Genomic DNA, 18,746 nt, shown 5'->3' on the forward strand with positions numbered 1-18,746 from the left:
ATAACTGTGACAGTACTGATTAATTTGTGAAAAGACAAACTGGGGGCTGCCTTGGTCAATAGCCATAGTTTGCTTGGCAAAGGGCCATGATAACTGTCCTGGAGCCTTCTTGGAAAAGGCCACTTGTGGGTAGCTGGCTGCTCGCTTCCCCTCCAGGTTTGGGCGGCATTTCCTGGTTTCCAATAACCACATTGCTGCTGCTGTTTGGGGGAGGTGGCAACGAGCCAGATCCCGACCTTGGATGCCTGAGGCTGCTCTCTGCAAGTGTTGAGACCACAGGCCCCTGAACCACCTGTGCAAAAGGAGAGAGTGGCCAGCCTGGAAGGACTTTCTCGAAAGCACATCTGGATCAGACAGGTGGAGCAAAGAGGCAAAAGAGGAGCAGCGCCTCTACTGGCAGACGCAAGTAGCTGCTTCCCTTCAGCCTAGGGAAGAAACTGTCTCCTGGTTCTCCGCCTTGGGAGGCACCTGAGGCAAGAAGAGCCTGCCCTTGCTGAGCTGCACGTATGCCGTGTGGTCCTCTCATCTTGGGCGCCACTATGATGTTTAAGTAAGTGTGTGGTGGAGCTAAAGAGAAACCGAATGACTTGTGCACTCTGAAGACAAGCGGAACTGGAAACACTCGAGGATGCGCAGAATGGGCTGATACGAGAGGCTGGCGCTCCCATTTGAAGCCATGGTGATGTGCAGACCGGTGCTGCCGCAGAGCGCCACCTCTGAGTCTGTGGACTTGCAGCAGCAGAGGTCTGAGTCAATGTTTGTGGCACATGTTACCACCCCAAACCATGCAGATGTCCCTGGTCTGGGCTGAGGCCTGGGGCCATCTGCTGTTGATGTCCAAGGACTGCCCAGAGAGGGCCCTGCCCTCACCTGCTCTGGCATTCTGGGAAAGCATGCTGCACCTCTCCTGGGCAGCACAGTAGAACTGGTAGAGTCAACTCGAAGGCAGGGAGAGCAGGAGAGCTGGCCACACCCCTTGCAGACACTTTTCCTTTTTTACAGCATCCAATGTAAAGTCCTGGGTTGGGCCGGGCTGTAGGAGACTCAAAAGGTCCATTTAGGATTTGGTCATCTTCAGAACACAAATCAAGGGCCTTCACAGTTGAGCCTTGCCCATACAGGCAGAGGACACATAGCTCAGCTGGTGTCCTGGCTCTGTGGCTCCTGAACGTAGTCTCCAATCTTCACTCATCTGTTCTAAGAAGATGAAACTCAGAACCCATTCAGGGAAACCTGTGAGGTCAGCGATGAGGTGTCGAGATGTGAGAGGCCTCACTTGTCCAGAGGCTTGTCCAGGCCCGCCCTCGGACTGTTATGGCTGGGGTTGCCTGCTGGTCTGAAAGGTACTCCAAACCAAGCCTGGCCCCTCACGCCAACAGGATTGGATCTTGGAAGGGTCAAATGCCACACTCTGCAGCTGGGCAGACCAACTCTCGCCTATCTGTTCAAGATCCTTGTGAGAGCCTCATGCAGCGACTGTGGGATGCAATCTGGCAGCATCTCATAAAAGCTGCTACTATGTGACCTGTTAATTCCTTTCTGAGACATGCCCCAAATAAATAAGAACTGTGTCCATGCAAAAGCCAGTAGGACGGTATTCATTGCAGTAATATTTACCGCATCAAAAAGAAAGAAACGACCAAAATAAATACCCGCTAATGAACGGATAAATATGTGGTGCATGCATACAACGAACTATGAATTATGTAGCTAGGAAACGAATGATGTACTGATACATCTAAAATATGCCTGGATCCCAGAAACGTTATGCTAAGTGAAGTATATAGGAAAGAAACGGATCAATTGCGAAGGGTCCCGTTGATATGAAATACCTTAATAGGCAAATTTATAAGACAGAAAGATGCTTAGTGGGAGACAGTGCCTGGGGGTGGGAGTGACTGTTCAGGAGCATAAGAAAATATTTGGGGATTAAATGGTGGTGCTAGCGGCATCACTTTGTGAATGCAGTCAACCCCACTGAATCCTATGGTATGTGAATTAAATCACAGTAAAACGGTGACTTTTAAAAAGCCCTTTGGTGTGCCAGCTGGAGTGTGTGCGCTCTGACTGGAAGAACAGATGAGACGGGCAGTGCAGGCGTGGCGCTCTTGTGAGCTTTGCCTATAAATCAGATTAACCGGCGGAACCTCTGTCAGCTGTGCCAGCTCCAAGGCAGCCACAGCCGCCACAGGCTGCTTCGTGGAAACTTAAACGTTTCTGAGCGTGCTGAGGAACTGGACTTGGACTGGCTCCGGGTTGGGGCCTGTTTCTCCTCTAGAGACTATGCGGGAAGATGACAAAGCTTCTACACATGCCTTGCCTCCTGTGGAATGGAGACTTCTAGAAGAGATGCGAGGCCTGGAGTGACCATTTTGATCTGTACCCATGGAAACAGAAGGATGCACCATTTCAAGGCCCGAGTGCTAGCTTCCAAAGAACTGATGTGGAGTTGTGTGCAAAAGTGAGCGAGTCTCCTCGCAGCTCAGGACCCAATGGGAAGCAGACAAGAGAACTGTACCTTTCTGCGCTGAGCTGATCCAACATATTGCTTATTCGAGTTGAGCAAGAGCCTTTAGCCTTTCTTGGAGTCAAAGGAATAATTCTGACTAAGAAACCCTGTCCAAGCTTGTCTCTCTGCTTCTTGGTAGCATTGCTTAGATCTTGGCAGGAAATTCGGTATTGCAGAAACACAGAGGGGTTCTCTACTCTGCCAATACATCTCTGAGAGCAATGGCTATAATGGGCTAGATACCAGGCATTGCCCTCAGGGGAAGTAGTTGTGTAATCTAAAGTAACTTGGGGAGATTCCACAAAGGACCTTTCACCTGATGTAGGAACAGGGCCTGAGAGAACCCAGCATTTACTTCCTACCCGAGACCCTACTTCAAAAACAGAGCTGCAAGATGTCCACCGTCTCCATCTCTGCTGCCTTACCCAAACCACTCTGTCTCCTGTCTGATTAATCCAGTCACTGCCTGTTGGTCTTCTCCTTCTCCAGGGGCCCGCGTTCTCCTTACATCTGGTCTCACATCAGCAATCGGTGGTGCTCCCAGCCCCTCCGAGGCTGCAATGGCTCCCCATTGCATTTGGAGAAAAAGGTAAAGCCATGATAACAATCCACAGCCTGCAGGATGTGCAGACTCCTCGTCGCATACCTATGACATCACGTCCCCAACACCCCACACAGACAGACATGCCCATCTCTGTGTGCACCCTGCACCTTGCCCGGGTCTGTAGCTCTCTGTCTGGAAGGTTCTTCTCAGATATCTGAGTGGTCCTCCCCATCTTCCACTGGCACATCATCCCTTCCCTGTGTGGACCTTCCCTGAGCTTCTCTTCAGAGTTGTCCTGATCCACTAGAACATCTGCTTTTTTTCTCAAGGGTATTTGCTACCATTAATATATCATCTATAGACTGTGTATTTTACCTCATATTTATATCAAATGCTTTCTTCTCTCAGTAGAATTAAAGATTAAGTCTCAAGGGAAAAGCAAAGACTGTTGTCCAAGGAGTCATCCAAGCTGTAATGGGGGTGGGGCAGGTTCTTCAGGTACGCTCTGGTTAGAGGCTGCTTCTGGAGAAGCTGTGGGTGGGATTGGTGTGTCTTTGCTTTTCTCTGATTGGTCCTAAGTTAGAACCAAGGCCCGCCCATTTGTGGCCCATTGTCACATTGCTTCAACAATGATCTTGTCCCCAGGAATACTCAGCAGGCAGCTTCCTGGGCTGAGAACTGTGGGTAAGCAAGGTACTTCACTGGGAAGGTTGTGGGCCAGATCTATTTTTATATATATAGCCCAGCCATCTTTTGCTTACATGGCTGTCCCCTATCACTAGAATATAAACACAAAGGACACAGTTTGGTTCACTGCTGTGTCTGAGCTATGTCCTCACAGCTCAGAATGGTGTCCTCGTATTTTGTAGACACTTGGTAGCAGTTAGCTGATTCTGGGTCTGTTTGTCGAGATCTAGATAGAAAAGCTGTGGCTACCACGGATGAGTAGAAGACACAACTCTACCTGGTTCAGCCCATCCTTCAAATGTTTGCCGAGTGCCTGCCACATACTGTGGTGACCGCTCCAGGTTGCGTAACACAGGTACAGCCTGGAAATGTATCGAATGGTCGCTCTGCTGCTTCGATATGTGCTCCAAACGAATCCTCAACTTTGATTTCTTCCAACCTTTTATGCCCTTCAGGTTCAAGGTCCCCCTTTCAGATACCGCTCTAGTCCATGTCTATTTTCCTCTAGCCCTCGTGCAGTTCTCAAGACCTACCCGTGTGGTAAGAAAGGGGAGCAGAGGCGGCTGTGTGAGGGGAGGGAGCACTGGCATCAGAGAGGAACAGGGAAGATTAGGACACAGGCGCTCACCACTGCACCAAGATGCCTGGTCTCCTCTGTGAGCTGGTTATCTTCCCAGCTGGGTTATTGCCATAGAGCAAGTGTCACAGCTTGTCCTGTTACAGGTGACACATAGGAAAGTCTGCGGGATCCGGGTCTCCCTTCCCTCCCCACTTGACTTTTTCATGGGCTCCAGATTTAAAAGCCCATTGGCCACAGGATTCCCCAGTGTTGTGCAGAAGAGCTACATGAGAGTGTGGTTACAGTACCTGAGGCTGGTCCTCCACTTCGGCATCTCCAGTACTTTTTGACAAAGGCTCCTCAGTAAGCACACACACACACACACACACACACACACACACACACACACACACGTACACTCATGCACAATTCTGAGTTACCTATTCCTCAACAGAGGAGATTCCATGCTGGGGTCAATTTACCTTTCAGATAGAGACTCAAGGAAATAATTAAAAAAAAATGAAATGGGACAGTTTATCCACAGCCTACAGTTTATCATGGCAGACCAAGGGCAAGCAGCTAGTCAGCCATGGACCTCAAACTCAAGGCCAAATATGCAGAAGGAAGTGGGGAGAGCTTTGCTCTCTCTCTCCCCTCTGAAGCCTCCTGCTAGCCTTGCCCCATTCCTTGGACTCCTCTAGTCTCAGCTGAGAACAATCAGCTTTCCTCTTCACACAAACCTGGGCTCTCTCAAAGCCTGGTCTCCTGCCATCACAGAGAACAGAGAGCTCTCTACATCCAATTTTTTCATCCTTAATGGTCTGGTAAGCTGCTATGAAGCCCCAGTGGCCTGCATGCTGTCATACAACTTCATTTTACTTGCATGGATGCTGAGAATTTCTGAAGAAGGTGTTTGAGTCAGGGCTCCATAGACTTTAAAAAAAAAACCCTCTGAAATGGGTAATCAGCCACTTCACCCACTTTAACCCCACAAGGGAATGGCTCAGCCTTCTTTTGCAAGATTTATACCCATTCAAGGGAGTTCCCTGGCAGCCCAGTGTTATTAATAAATCATGTCTCCGGCTGGGTCAGTTTTTACAAACGTCTGCTTTTCCTAAGAGGCTGCGCCGGCTCAAGCACACAGAGAAAACCTGCTACCATGCTCTTTGAGGTCTTCATCTTCTGTGGGGATTCTGCTGTGGGGCCTCCACAGCAGGGAAATGGATTGCTGCATGGATGGATGGATCCTCACTGACACTTGCTTGTAATTATTGCACTAAGGCCTCTGCAGCCGGGCAACAGGACACCGAGAGCAACTGAGACCTGTGCAGCTTCCCATTCTGACAACCTTTAGCTCCGTGCTCAGGCTAACATGGAGTTTGAGGTCTACCGCCGGGCAGAGCTTCCCTGCGTGTATACACTTAGACCTGATAGCAGGAAGTGGGAAGAAGCAGGCAGGGGTTGTATTATTTCAGACTGATATTATTTCAGCTTTGAAAACAAATATATTTCATTCCACGAGTCATCTTCATTTGAATAGCTAAAATGAAAAGGACCGACAATCCCAAGAGTCATCAAGGAAGCAGGGCAACGGGACCTCTCAGTCTTTGATGCTGGAGCCACCATCTTAGAGCTCTGCGACCGTGTCCAGCCATGGCTCTGCCTCCTCCCACTGGGGCAAAGACGTAGAAGGGCATCAGGTACAGAAGAACTGGATCACCGCTGGGCTCAAGACGGTCTCCCACTTTTATGAGTTTTTAAAAGGCAAAACTAATCTATAACGATGAAGAGAATAGTGGTTGTCTCTGGGAGATGCCTGCATACTAACAGGGTGAACAACTCAGAGCGGCATGCTTTGCCAAATGCAAGATACCGCCAAATAAAACAAAGTAAAATAAAACAAGAACATCATATTTCTTCTTCCCAAATAAATGGCTCACGTTGTACCATCTATGTCTTTTGCAAAGGCATACAATGTTGAGCTGTATTTATTTATTTATTTATTTATTTATTTAATGTATTGGAGTACACTGTTGCTCTCTTCAGACACACCAGAAGAGAGCATTGGAGCCACCATGTGGTTGCTGAGAATTGAACTCAAGACATCTGGAAGAGCAGTCAGTGCTCCTAACCACTGAGCCATCTCTCTCTAAACCTTGAGCTCTATTTATAAGTGAACACAGGACAGACGTGTTAGAGGAAATGAGGTGGGGTTGCTGAGCCGAAAGTACTTCCTGGCTGCCACTGTGGAGAATGAAGAAAGGGGGTAACTTGGCATTCAAATGTAGACACTCTGATGATGATGAACCCAGGGAGCTGTGAGCCTAGAGAGAAACAATCCCTGTGCCATTTCAGAAAAGGACCATTATGTTATCAAACCCCACTTCAGAACTATTTTTAAATGTTTTTGCAGATCCCTACTTGGGACTCTGGTTGCCTGCATCCCTTTAGCCCATGTCCGTGCGCCTGTACCAAACACTGATACTGTCCCTGTGGAATTTAAGGAGCTACTCCCCGCCTCCACCGCCCACACAGGCTTGCCCCGGCCCTTGGTGAGGGGGCTGGCAAACACACACCTGTTATCTCCCTGCGTGTTTAGGGACTGGTGCTTCTCCAGCTGTGCCTCTGTGCTGGCTACTGGGCTCCGGCCAATTCGGCAGCTGGGTTAATGGGCCTTTCCACCTCCTGGCACCAGTTTTTGAGTTGAATTCATATATTTCCCCGGTCACTAGAGGGCAGATAATAAAGCAATCATAGGAAACAAAAAAATTAAACAATTTTGTTTGCACCCACTTCTCCTCTGTTCTGTGCTGATGACTGGGGAGGGGTGAGGAAGGCTAGGAGATGTAATCCCTCCCTCCCGAGGTGAAAGGCAGTTTGTGAGGAGCCCAGACAGCCTTTCCATGCCCGCCTCTCCTCCAAGCTGTGCAGCCCAGGCACTCGGGCATCTCTAGATAGGAAGGTTTGCAGGCTCAGCAAGATGAGAGGGCCATGGAAATTTCCTCGTTCCTTGTGACCATCCAATAAATTAGGTTCAATTTCTAGTGGGGTTGCCCATTAGGATCTGATTTATTTTTGTTTTTAAAAGATTCTTGTATCCACCGTAAGGAGAGGAATTCATTAAATAAGTGCAGAGGTCATTGAATCCACCGGGCTGGCAGAGAGTGTAACACAGACAAACTGATCTGGGGATGAGGAGGGGCGGCCATTTTAATTGTGTGGGAGCCAGCAGACACTAATTGATGCGTTTGTTCACATTAGGCCAGTTGGCTCCTTTCTTCCCTCTTTCTTCTCTCGGGCACATAAGAACTGCAAAAGTCCTCTCCCTGGCTTCTCTTTGTAAGCCTGGGTTTGCGGCAAGCCGGGCTCCTGCCACTGCAAAGCAGCACAAGTGGCCTCTCTCGGCTCAGGATCCCACCAGCACTTATGCTAATGTGGGCACATTATGGTAACAAGTACCTAATAATAGAGGGAAATTTAATTCCAACAGCAGCAGCTTCTCACTGGAGAGGAGCCATCCTCCTTCCGAAGACTGGAGCCGCCGCCGCCGTTTGCATATGAGGGTGGCAGGGAGCCAACACACTTGCCTCCTGAATTTGGTTTCCTTCCCTTTATTCACGTCTATAATTGAGCCTTTGTAAGCCGAGGGATGTGTGTAAAGGAGCTAAATTTGGAGCTGATTTCAGGGGGGGCAATGAGAGCTCTGGAGGCCAGCTTTACCTTATGTTCATCATGTCAACCAAATTCTTGGCCCCGGTCTGGGGGTGGGGGAGCCAAACTTACCACTTCTGCTACTAATAAGACGGCACCAGACGCGTGCAGGAAGGATCGGGTAGGTGAGAGAGGATCGATCCGTGAGCAGGGAAAAGAATGTGACTTCTTGAATTTACTAGTTTCTTATACTAGTTTGTAAATAGGCAGTGGGGGAGGAAATGACACCCTAGAGAGCGAGCCTGCAGGTGGGAAGGAAGCGCTGAGGTACGCAGGCAAGCCACGCCCACAAGTCTGTCCCAGCTCCACTGGGCACCCAACTCAGCTGTGTTACAGCCCAAAACGGTCAGCCTCACCTTGGATGAGTGGCCAAGGTGCTGACCAGTACTTAAAAGGACCCTAGACACACTTCCGGACTCTTCTAGCCCAGAACACATGAAGCAATCCCCTTAGGTGGAATTGTCTTTTGGTTACCTGGATCTACGGCTTCTCCATCAAAGACAGAGTTCATCTGGATAGATTCCTAAGGCAAAGAGACTGCTTCAAACACAATTCCAAGGTTCTCCCCAGCCAAGGCTACCCATCCTCACAGGCTAAGCTCCTCAGGAAAGACTTGTTTTATTTATTCATTTATGGGGGGGGGGGGACAAGGCTAAGCCCAGACTAGTCTTGAACTTGAAATGTAGCCAAGTCTGCCTTTCCTGCTTTCACCACCATGCCTGGCTTTTCTTGCCCAAAGCAAGCTTTGATAATATTGATTTATTCGACATCCACTGGGCCATATGTTAGGGACACCACGGTGAACCAAGCAGGTACATCTGTCTACATAATTTGCCACTGACCAACAGGGGCTACAATGAAGACACATGGCTATGCTAGGAGGAGTGTTGGATGCCATGGAACACGGGTGGCGGGCAATTAATCCAGACTTATGGGTTAAAAAAGAATCCTGAGAAAAATACTACCTAAGCTATGTAAAAGCAAGAGTTGAAATGCAAAGTGACTTAGACTAAGATTCACATCTCTTGGGGCATCGCTGCCAGGCAGCGTCGGAAGTAGGCCCTCAGGAGCTCTTACCTGGAGCCTTGGCATCCCTGCCGCGTACTGCCCTGCAGCTACCTACCTTGCCCCCCACAAAACCAACAGAACCAAAGCCAGGTCTTCCCTAAGCCCCACCCTCCATGATCGGTATTGTGTGCCATCCCTCAGATAGATCTGAACTCTGTCTAAGGTGCCTGTCCCCAGTCCGTGGGCAGCTTTTCACTATAAGATACCCCCCCACACACACGCACACACACAAAGTGGCAAAAACAAGGTCTTCAGCATGCTAGCAAGAAGCTATTTAGGGAGCAGCGGTCTTTGCAATGTGGGTTTCCCTTATAGGTACCATCTATCCACTTCCCCATAGCTCTTGGATGCTGAAGAGAAGAAGTGAGAATCTCATGTGTTTCAACTACTAGACCATCTAAAAAGCTCCACATTTTATGTCACGAGGATTTATTTATTTATCAATGTGGCATAGTTTTAAGGCCATCTATGAGTGGCATTACCCAGGTACCCTAGGGTGCTTCTTTTAGATAGTGAGACCTTGGAGTCCCAGGGCTAATTCTTCTTCCCATTAGTAGACTAACCTGAAAGTAGAAGCACTAAGATATTGAGTGCAAATCAAAGATCTTCCTTTAGCTGCACTGATGGCCACCCCTCCCCATGATACATATTTACCAAAAGTATGTGTCTTAAATCATAACAAGGTTTGTCATGGGGGAATCAGAGAAGAGATAAGGGAAGTTATCAAGTTTTATTTCTTCCCAATGAGTCTATCAAGCTCAGTAAGAGAAAGCAGAAGAGAGTAAGATGTGAGTGCTGGTTTGAGTGAGAATGGCCTTCATAAGCTCTTATGTTTGATTACTTGGTCCTCCTTGGTAGAACTGTTTGGGAACGATTAGGAGGTGTGGCCTTGTTGAATAAGATGTGTCACTGGGGGTGGGCTTTCAGGTTTTAAAAGCCCATGCCATTCCCTTCCCCACTAAATCTCCCACCCCTCTCCCTCTCTCTCCAGTGGTTGCATCTCAAGATGTAACTAACCCTCAGCTACGACTGCCCCAGTGCCATGCCTGCCTGCCCGTTGCCATGCTTCCCACATGGACTCAAACCCTTTGGAACTGTGAGCCCCAAATAAATCACTTAAGTTGCTTTAATGATTTATCACAGCAGTAGAAAAGCAAGAGAGTGAAGGTGTGACTCTAGCCAGCCTGTGTGCTGCACATAGTGAGACAGCTGGCAGTTTTCATGGGATTTCCCCAGCTATTGTCTCAGAGTGGCTGTCCTTCCTCTCATTTCATGATGAGGAATCTAAAGTTTCCAGAGGCTTGGGGATCCACAGGATCGTGTGGCTAAGGGGTCAGTAGACCCAAGCTGTGGACTTTCTCTGTCACTTTCTTGCAAGGCAGTAGAAGAGTTGAGAAAAATTAAATCCTGTGGATTATTGCAGCACCTGTTCTGGTCCTTAAGCTCTGCTTCCCCAAGCACCTTGTTGGAGAGCACAACTCAATATTTATGAAACCTAGAGCAAATATATGAGCAGACATGTCCAGTGAGGGAAGGAATCCTATCAGGATCTTGCAATGCAGCAAGCTATGTCAGCAGCCAAATGCATGAACCTCCCAGAATGCATAAATACTCTTCCAGGGCCTGGTTTCTCTATGTGTGTAGACAGAGACAGAGTGACACTACCCAGGCAAGGTTCCTGTGGCTGACCACACTTACCACCATGGCCTCTCTATTCATTCTTTTTGTGTCTGCAGAGAAAAAGAACAGATCAGCATTGAAGCTTCTTAGATGCTAAATTGACCTTAACATTCCACCCACAATGGGATTTCCCTGAGCAGGGTTTGACTTCAGTCTTACAGACATTGAAAAGGTTTTGTTTTTGTTTTATTGTTGTTTTATTTGTTTGGTTTGTTTTTGTCTGCAGACCTGTTACTTGACAGCTTTCAGTTTTCTTAGAAAACATACACATTTATGGCTAACACATGATTAAAATTTCAAAACTTTCCCTAGATTATTAATAAGCTGTCAAACTATATGTTCATAACAAGGGCTGTTTGACATCCATTCCTTACATCTTGACTAAAAGTAACTGAGTTTGGCTGCAGAGATGGCTTAGTGGTAAAGAGCAGTTGTTGCTCTTGCAAAGGACCCAGGTTTGATTCCCGGCACCCACATGGTGGCTCACAACCATCCACCACTCCACTCCAAGGGCTCCAATGCCCTCTTCTGACCTCTGAGGGCATCCAGCATGCATATAAACACATACAGGTCAAACCTCACACAACATGAAATGAATAAATCTATTTTTAAAAAACTAGAAATCTAGGCAGTCTATGACATTTCTGGTATTATGATACGCTCCCTCTATGTAATAAAAAACCATTATAATCAAAACTTGAACCCTGCATTTATATACTTTGTGCATATCAACATACCCCCATGGATACAATGACTTAAGCAAACATTTATTTTTTAATTAGAGAATTGTAAATTCTATGTCCTGTCTCCCCACTTAACTTGGAGTAGCCTTGAGGTGACAACTCTTCGTCTGGGTTAGGATAGATAATCTCTTGGGCTTGGAGCTCTCAGTAGATCTTGCTCAATTTACCAATTAACTAGTTTGACCTAATGAACTATATGAACAATGATCAAATCCATTACAATCTGAAAAGAGCATGTCAGTGTTCTTTCAGAAGAGGCACTTGTTCAAGACAGAGCATCACTGTCCTTGGGAGCAGCCACCCGCTCCATTGCAGCAGTCAGGAAATGCTGGCTGTGTGTAACGCATGTCCCTACTACAGATAAACTAGGTTCCATGGGAGATAGACCTAGATGATTAAACTGAGCCGGCTAGAGATGAACATGGGTAGAAAGTAGACAAGGCCCAAGTGAGTGAACCAAGTAAGCCAAAAGCACCCTGCACCTTGCACCCTGCATCCTTCTCCCTGCACCCTGACCTTGAATCCTCCACCTTCCACCCTGCACCCTGCACCCTGCATCGTTCATCCTGCACACTGAATCCTGTATCCCTCATCCTTCACCCTGCATCCTCAACCCTTCACCATGCCCTTCCTTGCTCCAGCAATAGATGCTCTGTGCTTCCCTATGAAAGACATGGATATTCCCTGATTGTACCCACAGTAGAGCCTTTTAGCGTAGTATAACAGAGCAAGCAAAAGACAGCAAAGCAACGGTGAGAACATGCACTGTACATACCTCTTTTCTTTGTCCTATGGGGGAAAGGATAAGCATTAGTTGACTGGACAGTACTCCACATAGATATGCACACATGATAGTGTAGGGCCTCCAGGCATTCTTGGAATTTGGGGACTAGTTTAAAAATGGGCCAGGGATAGAGATCAAAAGGTTCTGGCTACTAGCTGTTCTAAACCAAGCAGTTGGTAGCCTGGAGCTACAGAGAGTCTAGAAGTTTGAAACTATTGCTTCTTACAACTCCAGGGAATAGAGTGACTTTGGTGAGGGCAAAACCAGTCCAGTGAGACCACCAGCCCGTTCTTCTTTGCCCATGTCGCAGCAGGGAGGCTAGAGGACTGACAGCTTCAGTTTCCTGTAACATGAAAGAGCTGGACTGGGTCTTAATGCCCTTCTCATAAAAACCTTAGGGGGAAAAAGACTCAACTGTTATTCCCCACTATTTGACAAGTGTTGACTGCTACATGGTACCACTAACTTTCTGAGACTACAAGTCTGAGTCTGAATATTTAGCTATTTTCTCTTTTGCATTGGGCTATGATGAAATCTGTATTTAGAATTCAAATAGAACAATCAGGTTCAAGGTTCATATTCACCACCTAGCCACATTGCATGTATGTTGCAATGTCTATTGCAACATCTTTTAAGAATGCTGACTCAAATCCCATATGTGAGATCATTATCCTTTGTGCTTAAAAAAAATGACCCTTTTAGAAACAAGGTAGGGTGTTTTTTTCTGTCTTTCTCAAAATCATTTGTAAACAGAGTACAAACAAAAATGTGTTTTTACATTTCAGTAGTTGTTCAAGGATTTCTTACTGAAAGTCAAGGCTGCCAGTAGTGCAAACTTCTCCCAATAAATACAGTGGAGTGCAATGCACAGCTTTAAGCTAATGTCTTTTAAACCATCTCACACCCAGACATGTAAAACTACTTGGTAGTGATAGTTAATCTTCAAATACTCTAAAGAGGCATTTGAGTCTTATTATTCTTTTCTTTTTTTGCCAACAAGAGGTCCCGAGTGTCAGGACATCCAGCTCCCAGGACATTTGGGCATTTGGGGTCTAAAATCATGAGCTCACTGGGTCTTGGCTATGAAGTTAAAACAGCAGCAACTTCAAAACTGTTGCTGTGCGATGGAAGCATTCGCTCGGCGTCAGAAACGCTGACCAGTGCTCTCTCTGACTTTGCTTGGTTAGTTCTGCTGAGGAGGAAGCTGATACTTAGAGTTTCATGTGCCCAAAGTCAGCTGCCCAGAAAATGAGGGAGCTTAGATTTGAACCTGGAACTTGACCAACTCCAAAAAAGCCTGGCTCACAGTCATTGTGCTCTGGCTGTAAGAATTACTAAGAATAAATCTGGCCCCAAGAGAAGTCTGTGACAGGCACAGGTTCTCTTAAGAATCACGTGTCTGAGCAAGTGAAGAGTTGGGGGGGGGGGGTTAGAGAAACCTGGCATGCAATTACTGTGTGTTTCCAAGATGGTGGGAAATGAGAGTCTTATGGAAGAGAGCAAACATGGTCTAATGACATAAAGGCCTGAGTGGGTCACTGATACTCAAAGTTTAATTTTCTAATCTGCTGTGTTGATAGTGATTGGTTTTGCTTCCTTTACTCCCATCCCTGCCTATAAATACCCTGCAGAGGAGACTGCATTGTGCTCTGCTGCACTCACGGGGGGTGGGGGAGGGGAGGTTCAGGAACGCTTGTCTAGGCTAAGGTCACTGGAAACCCACTCACTAAATCCTGTCAGGGCCAGGGTAAGCTGCCAGAGAAAGCCAAAGGCCAGGGTCCTGGCCCTACAGGTGACAAAGTGGGTACCCCAGGCCCAAGGGCAGCTAGAATTCTTTCTGTTCATCTCCTATTCTCCCCTTCAAGCTGGGTACCCTGCCCTGTACAAAACCAAAGCAAACCCAAGCAAGCAAACAAACAAAAACAAAAACAAAACCAAGGAAAGTCACAGTCCACTAGAACTTACAGAGGTTTTCTGTCTCTCCTGGTTGTAGAGGAGCAATGTCTGTAGACTGCTTTGGACAGCAGCACCATCAGGGACCCCAGAAGACCAAGAAGAAGTATGGATCCCAGAGTGACGATGAACGGCACATACCATGCAGATGGGGAGTACATGTTTTCCCTGCGGATCTGGTAGGTAATCCTGGGCTTGGAGGGCAGAGAAGGGGAGGTTGAGAGGAGAGGAAGTGTCTTTGACATTCAGCATTGCAGTGTGTAAAGTGTCTAGGCCACCTTTCCCTCCTATTCTGCAGACCCAACCTCTGTGAGACTGTAGTTCCTGCTTCTAGCCTTGGCCTCTTTATTTTCTGTCCATTAGATCAGAACCCAAAAAAAAACTGGGGAACTGCGTATCAGTTCCTGACTTAAGTGCACTGTCTGTCTCTCTTCCCCTCCCTCACGTCTACAAGGTCCACAAGCTATTTCTCTGTTGCAACGCAGCATAATCCAGGGACTAATTTAGCCATTGTCTCTCACTGGGAAGGCAGGAGCCATGAAAGCTGTTTTATTTTTTTATACCTTGTAAGCTTTTCGGTGTTCGCTCGATCCAGCTGCCACTGCCAGAGGAGTGGGCTGTGATCACAGTGAGACTTCAAGTTCCGAATCTGTTTCCCAGAGCGGGAGACAGATAACCAACGAGTCATGAAGATCTCGGAATTGGAAATGTCGAGGTTGGTTATGCTGTAAACCTAAGAGACTAGGCAGTTTCTTCCTAAGGAGCGCCTGCCAGCTCTCCCCACTGCAAAGGTCCTCAGTGTTTGCTGTGGTTTGAGAATGGAACCCCACAGGCTCCGTAGGACAAGGAGCTTGCTTGCTGCCAGCCCCAGTGGTTAGGTGCGATTCCTAGAGCCCACCTGGTATGCAGAGAATATGCAAGTTGTCCTCTTATGTCCACACATGTGGGGTGTATACATGCTTGCGTGTGCGCATGCACATGCACACACACACATATAAATACATATGCACACACACACATATATACACATATGTACACACACATGCACACACATATATACACACATATGCACACACATATGCACACACACATGCACACGCATACACACACATACAAATACACACATGCACACACAATAGATAAGTAAATAAATAAATGCCATAAAAATCTCAAAAGCAGAAGCTGGAGAGGTGGCTCAGCAGTTAAGAGCACCTATTGTCCACATCAGGTGACACAATGGCCTGTGACTCCAGTTCCATGAAACCCAGTGCCCTCTTCTGGCCTCCGTGGGCATCTACATTTATGTGACGCATATACACACATGCAAGCATATACACATGAGCATAAACAAAACATAAAGAAACCTGCAATTAAAAATGAAGCCCCTCCCCCAGTTTAGGGGGCGGGGCCTAGCCACAGGCACCCTTGATGAGAGTGCACCTGCACAGGCTAGACCTGCTTCCTGGCTCCTCCCAGCTTGCTGCTTCTTGTGACCATGAGGTGAGGGGGCTCCTCCACCACACACTCCTGCTGCTATGATGCTTTGTCCAAGTGTCCATGGCAAGCAACCATGGCTGTGAGCCTACTAAAATTATGAACCAAAGTCAATGCTTCCTTCTTTCCGGTTTCTCTGTCAGGCTGGTCCCTGCTATGCAAAAGAAAGCCAACGGGTCTACCCTGCTCTCTACTCACTGAGGTCTACTTTTTTTTCTTTTTCCTTTTGCTTTCTGTTTGTTTGGTTTCGTGTGTGTATGTGTGTGTGTGTGTGTGTGTGTGTGTGTGTGTGTGTGTGTGTATGTTCAGACAGGTTTTCTCTGTGTAGCCCTGGCTGTTCTGAAACTCACTCTGTAGACCAGGCTAGCCTCAGACTTGGAGATCTGCCTGCCTCTGCCTGCTGGGATTCAAGCTGCATGCCATCACCACCCTGTTATTGGGGTCGAATGACTGCAAAAAAGGAGAGGTGAATGTTGCCAGCCATTGGCAAGACTCTGAGAAGCAGAGTCATTCATAGGCCATTTTCTAACTGGAGGGGGATGTCAGGGAGGGGGGAGGGGAAGGTGAGGAGGAAAAGGATGGGGGAATACAGGAGGAGGAAAAAATGCACCCTCTCTGTCCTGATGCCCTCCCTCGATACAGGCCCATTCAAATTCTATGAGTGAAAGTAACATTTTCTAATTTAAGTTCCTCACCTCTCCTTACCTCCCTACACTGCGAGAGCTTTCCCACAGTGGTGCAGTCTACCACAGTGGACAACCTTTGCTCTAAAACATATCCTCACATAGAAACAGTCTTCTTCCTCTTTTTGCTTTTTCTTTCCCACCCCTCTCTTTATTTTCTTTTTAGGTATCTTTGGCTATCCTGAAACTTCCTCTGAAGCCCAGGCAGGCTGTGTTCAAATTCACAGAGATCCACTCACCTCTGCTTCCTGAGGGCTAAGGTTAAAGGCATGTGCCACCACCACAGCTCACATTTTTCTTTTCTGTGAGAAGTCAGTGGCTCTGAGTCTGAGCTCTTACACAGATTCCCATCAGCGAATCCATGGCCCTTCCAAACAAATGCCTCAACGTTTTGCTTGTTTGTTTTGTTTTGTTTTTCTGTCTGCCTCACACTTCTGGGTCAAAGGGTTCCACTGCTATACATCCTAAGGACTCATGGCTGCAGATTCCAGGTCCCACATCCTTACCCTGGGAGTGGTGATGGTTGTGGTTGGATGAGGAATGACTTTAACACTCAGAGTCACTGTCCCTGTTTCAACAAGAGCCTTGGCTTTTGTGCTGCCAGACAGCAAGTTGTCATCAGTAATGTGGACAAGCAGCTGGTAGTCCCAGACAGTATCAAGGCTGCTGTAGTCAAAGCGGGAAGCCAGCAGCAGGCGCGTGATGTTGGAGCCGGCATTGGGAGAGAAGGTGAAATGATTGTTGATGTTGCCTAAAGGAGATTTGACCCATGAATGTTGGTAAATGAATAGAAAAGAGGATAAAATAAAGATACAGAAGAAAACTACATTTGTTTTTATTCCCTTAAATGTCTACACTTTAATTTTTTTTATATGTAACAGGGTTGAGTCTGTGATATCCTGCAAGTGAGGATATACTGGAGAAGAAGCCACAGTGCCCCTGTCTTAGAGCCACCAGGGAGAGAGTTAATTATCCTGGTGTGTGGGCAGCAAGACAGCAGATTGAACCATATCCCTAACCATGGACCATGCTCGCCTTATACCTGTGTGGAGCCTGTCTGGCCATCCTGGTGTCAAGGGTCCTGAAGTCCTCTAAAGGAAAGCACCTCCTGATATCACAAGGAGTTCAGGTCCAGGTTCTTGTGAATTCACCCAAACTGCCTCCTACACACACACACACACACACACACACACACACACACGCACACAGCTCTGTTGGGACCCACAACTTGAAGGTACCCAGGGCAAGAAGAACGCCAGCCCAAGCATGGCTCTTGCTCATCCTCCAGTATCTCCAGAGTCATTACTGGCTGAAAAACCAGGAAATGGAGCAGATGATGCAGTTTTTACTTCCTCAGCAGCGCAAGGCTCCATAAAGTCCGGGACACTCAGTGTGGATTAGCTCCATCCTCAGCAGGCAGCTGAGGTCTCCAGGCGCTATCTGCCCCTGGGTTTTGTGGCACACCAGCTCAGAGGTTTCCCACTGCTTTGCCAGGCTCAGCGGGGTGGCAGAGGCGGATTTTGAGTCTTTCATGTGGAATTGCTCTGCTTATTGGGGTTTAAATCTCTGGCCCCAGCACTTCATTAGAGGAGCTATTTTGGTCTCATTTCCATTGAGGGGTGCTCTTTCCCCCCCTCCTTCCCACAATGGCATATTTTTAAAGAGAGAGAATGAATGGAGCAGAGCAGTGTTGCTGAGGACATGTTTCAGAACGCATTTAATCTATTTAATCTATTCTTATCCCCAGAGAGGCCTGGGAGTCCCTTCCCCCCACGGCACTTTTCCAGGAAAAGAGGTAGTTGAAGAGAGGAAATAAAAAAATATTATATTCAATATATTCTGGGAATTTGGGGAGAGCATTCTATTAAAATGATTCATCCTTCCTGGGGCTTTGCAACACCATGTGGGGGTGAGTCTGGTTGTGGGAATATCCGGATGGACTAGATGAGACAGAGAAGCTGATAGCGCTGGGAAGCACAGGGACGCTTGGATTCTTCATGTAAAATACGCCCTCCCCAGCACTGTGCCCACCGCAGTGTATAATCTAAGACCCACTGCCTTGTTCCTTCTGGAATGGCCCAGGATTGTTGATACTGAGTCCAGTACCTGAGCCAATGGAGTATCGAAAAGAACTGGGGCTAGAATCAAGGTCAGTGCACGTCAGCTTGAAATTCTGAATGTTTGTGCCAACTTTTAGATCCACTGGGATGGCCATGAAGTAAAAATTTGGAGTACATACTGGCTTTTCGTCATTTTCTCCAAGGATGTTCACAGTAACCTAGAACAGCAGGAAGGTGGTTTAGAATATTATTACATGCTAGTCGGTGTGTG

At 47.3% G+C, this 18,746-nt stretch overlaps 1 protein-coding gene across 1 annotated transcript in view; it reads right to left on the reverse strand.

Moving 5' to 3' along the window:
* Positions 1-6,325: 6,325 nt before the first annotated feature.
* The window catches only part of Cdhr3 (cadherin related family member 3), a 68,474-nt gene continuing 56,053 nt past the window's right edge, over positions 6,326-18,746 (reverse strand). Inside the window, exons 13-20 of the mRNA XM_085830128.1 lie at positions 18,522-18,693; positions 16,922-17,166; positions 14,251-14,432; positions 12,277-12,290; positions 10,777-10,808; positions 8,485-8,533; positions 6,876-7,027; positions 6,326-6,623 (exon numbers count right to left, since the gene is read on the reverse strand). Coding sequence (XP_085686254.1) covers positions 6,879-7,027; positions 8,485-8,533; positions 10,777-10,808; positions 12,277-12,290; positions 14,251-14,432; positions 16,922-17,166; positions 18,522-18,693 — 843 coding nt within the window. The 3' untranslated portion in view covers positions 6,326-6,623; positions 6,876-6,878. The remainder of the gene's footprint in view (positions 6,624-6,875; positions 7,028-8,484; positions 8,534-10,776; positions 10,809-12,276; positions 12,291-14,250; positions 14,433-16,921; positions 17,167-18,521; positions 18,694-18,746) is intronic.

Source organism: Mus caroli, unplaced genomic scaffold (assembly GCF_978045245.1).
Source record: "Mus caroli unplaced genomic scaffold, Mus_caroli_1 scaffold_14, whole genome shotgun sequence".
Lineage (NCBI taxonomy): Eukaryota > Metazoa > Chordata > Mammalia > Rodentia > Muridae > Mus > Mus caroli.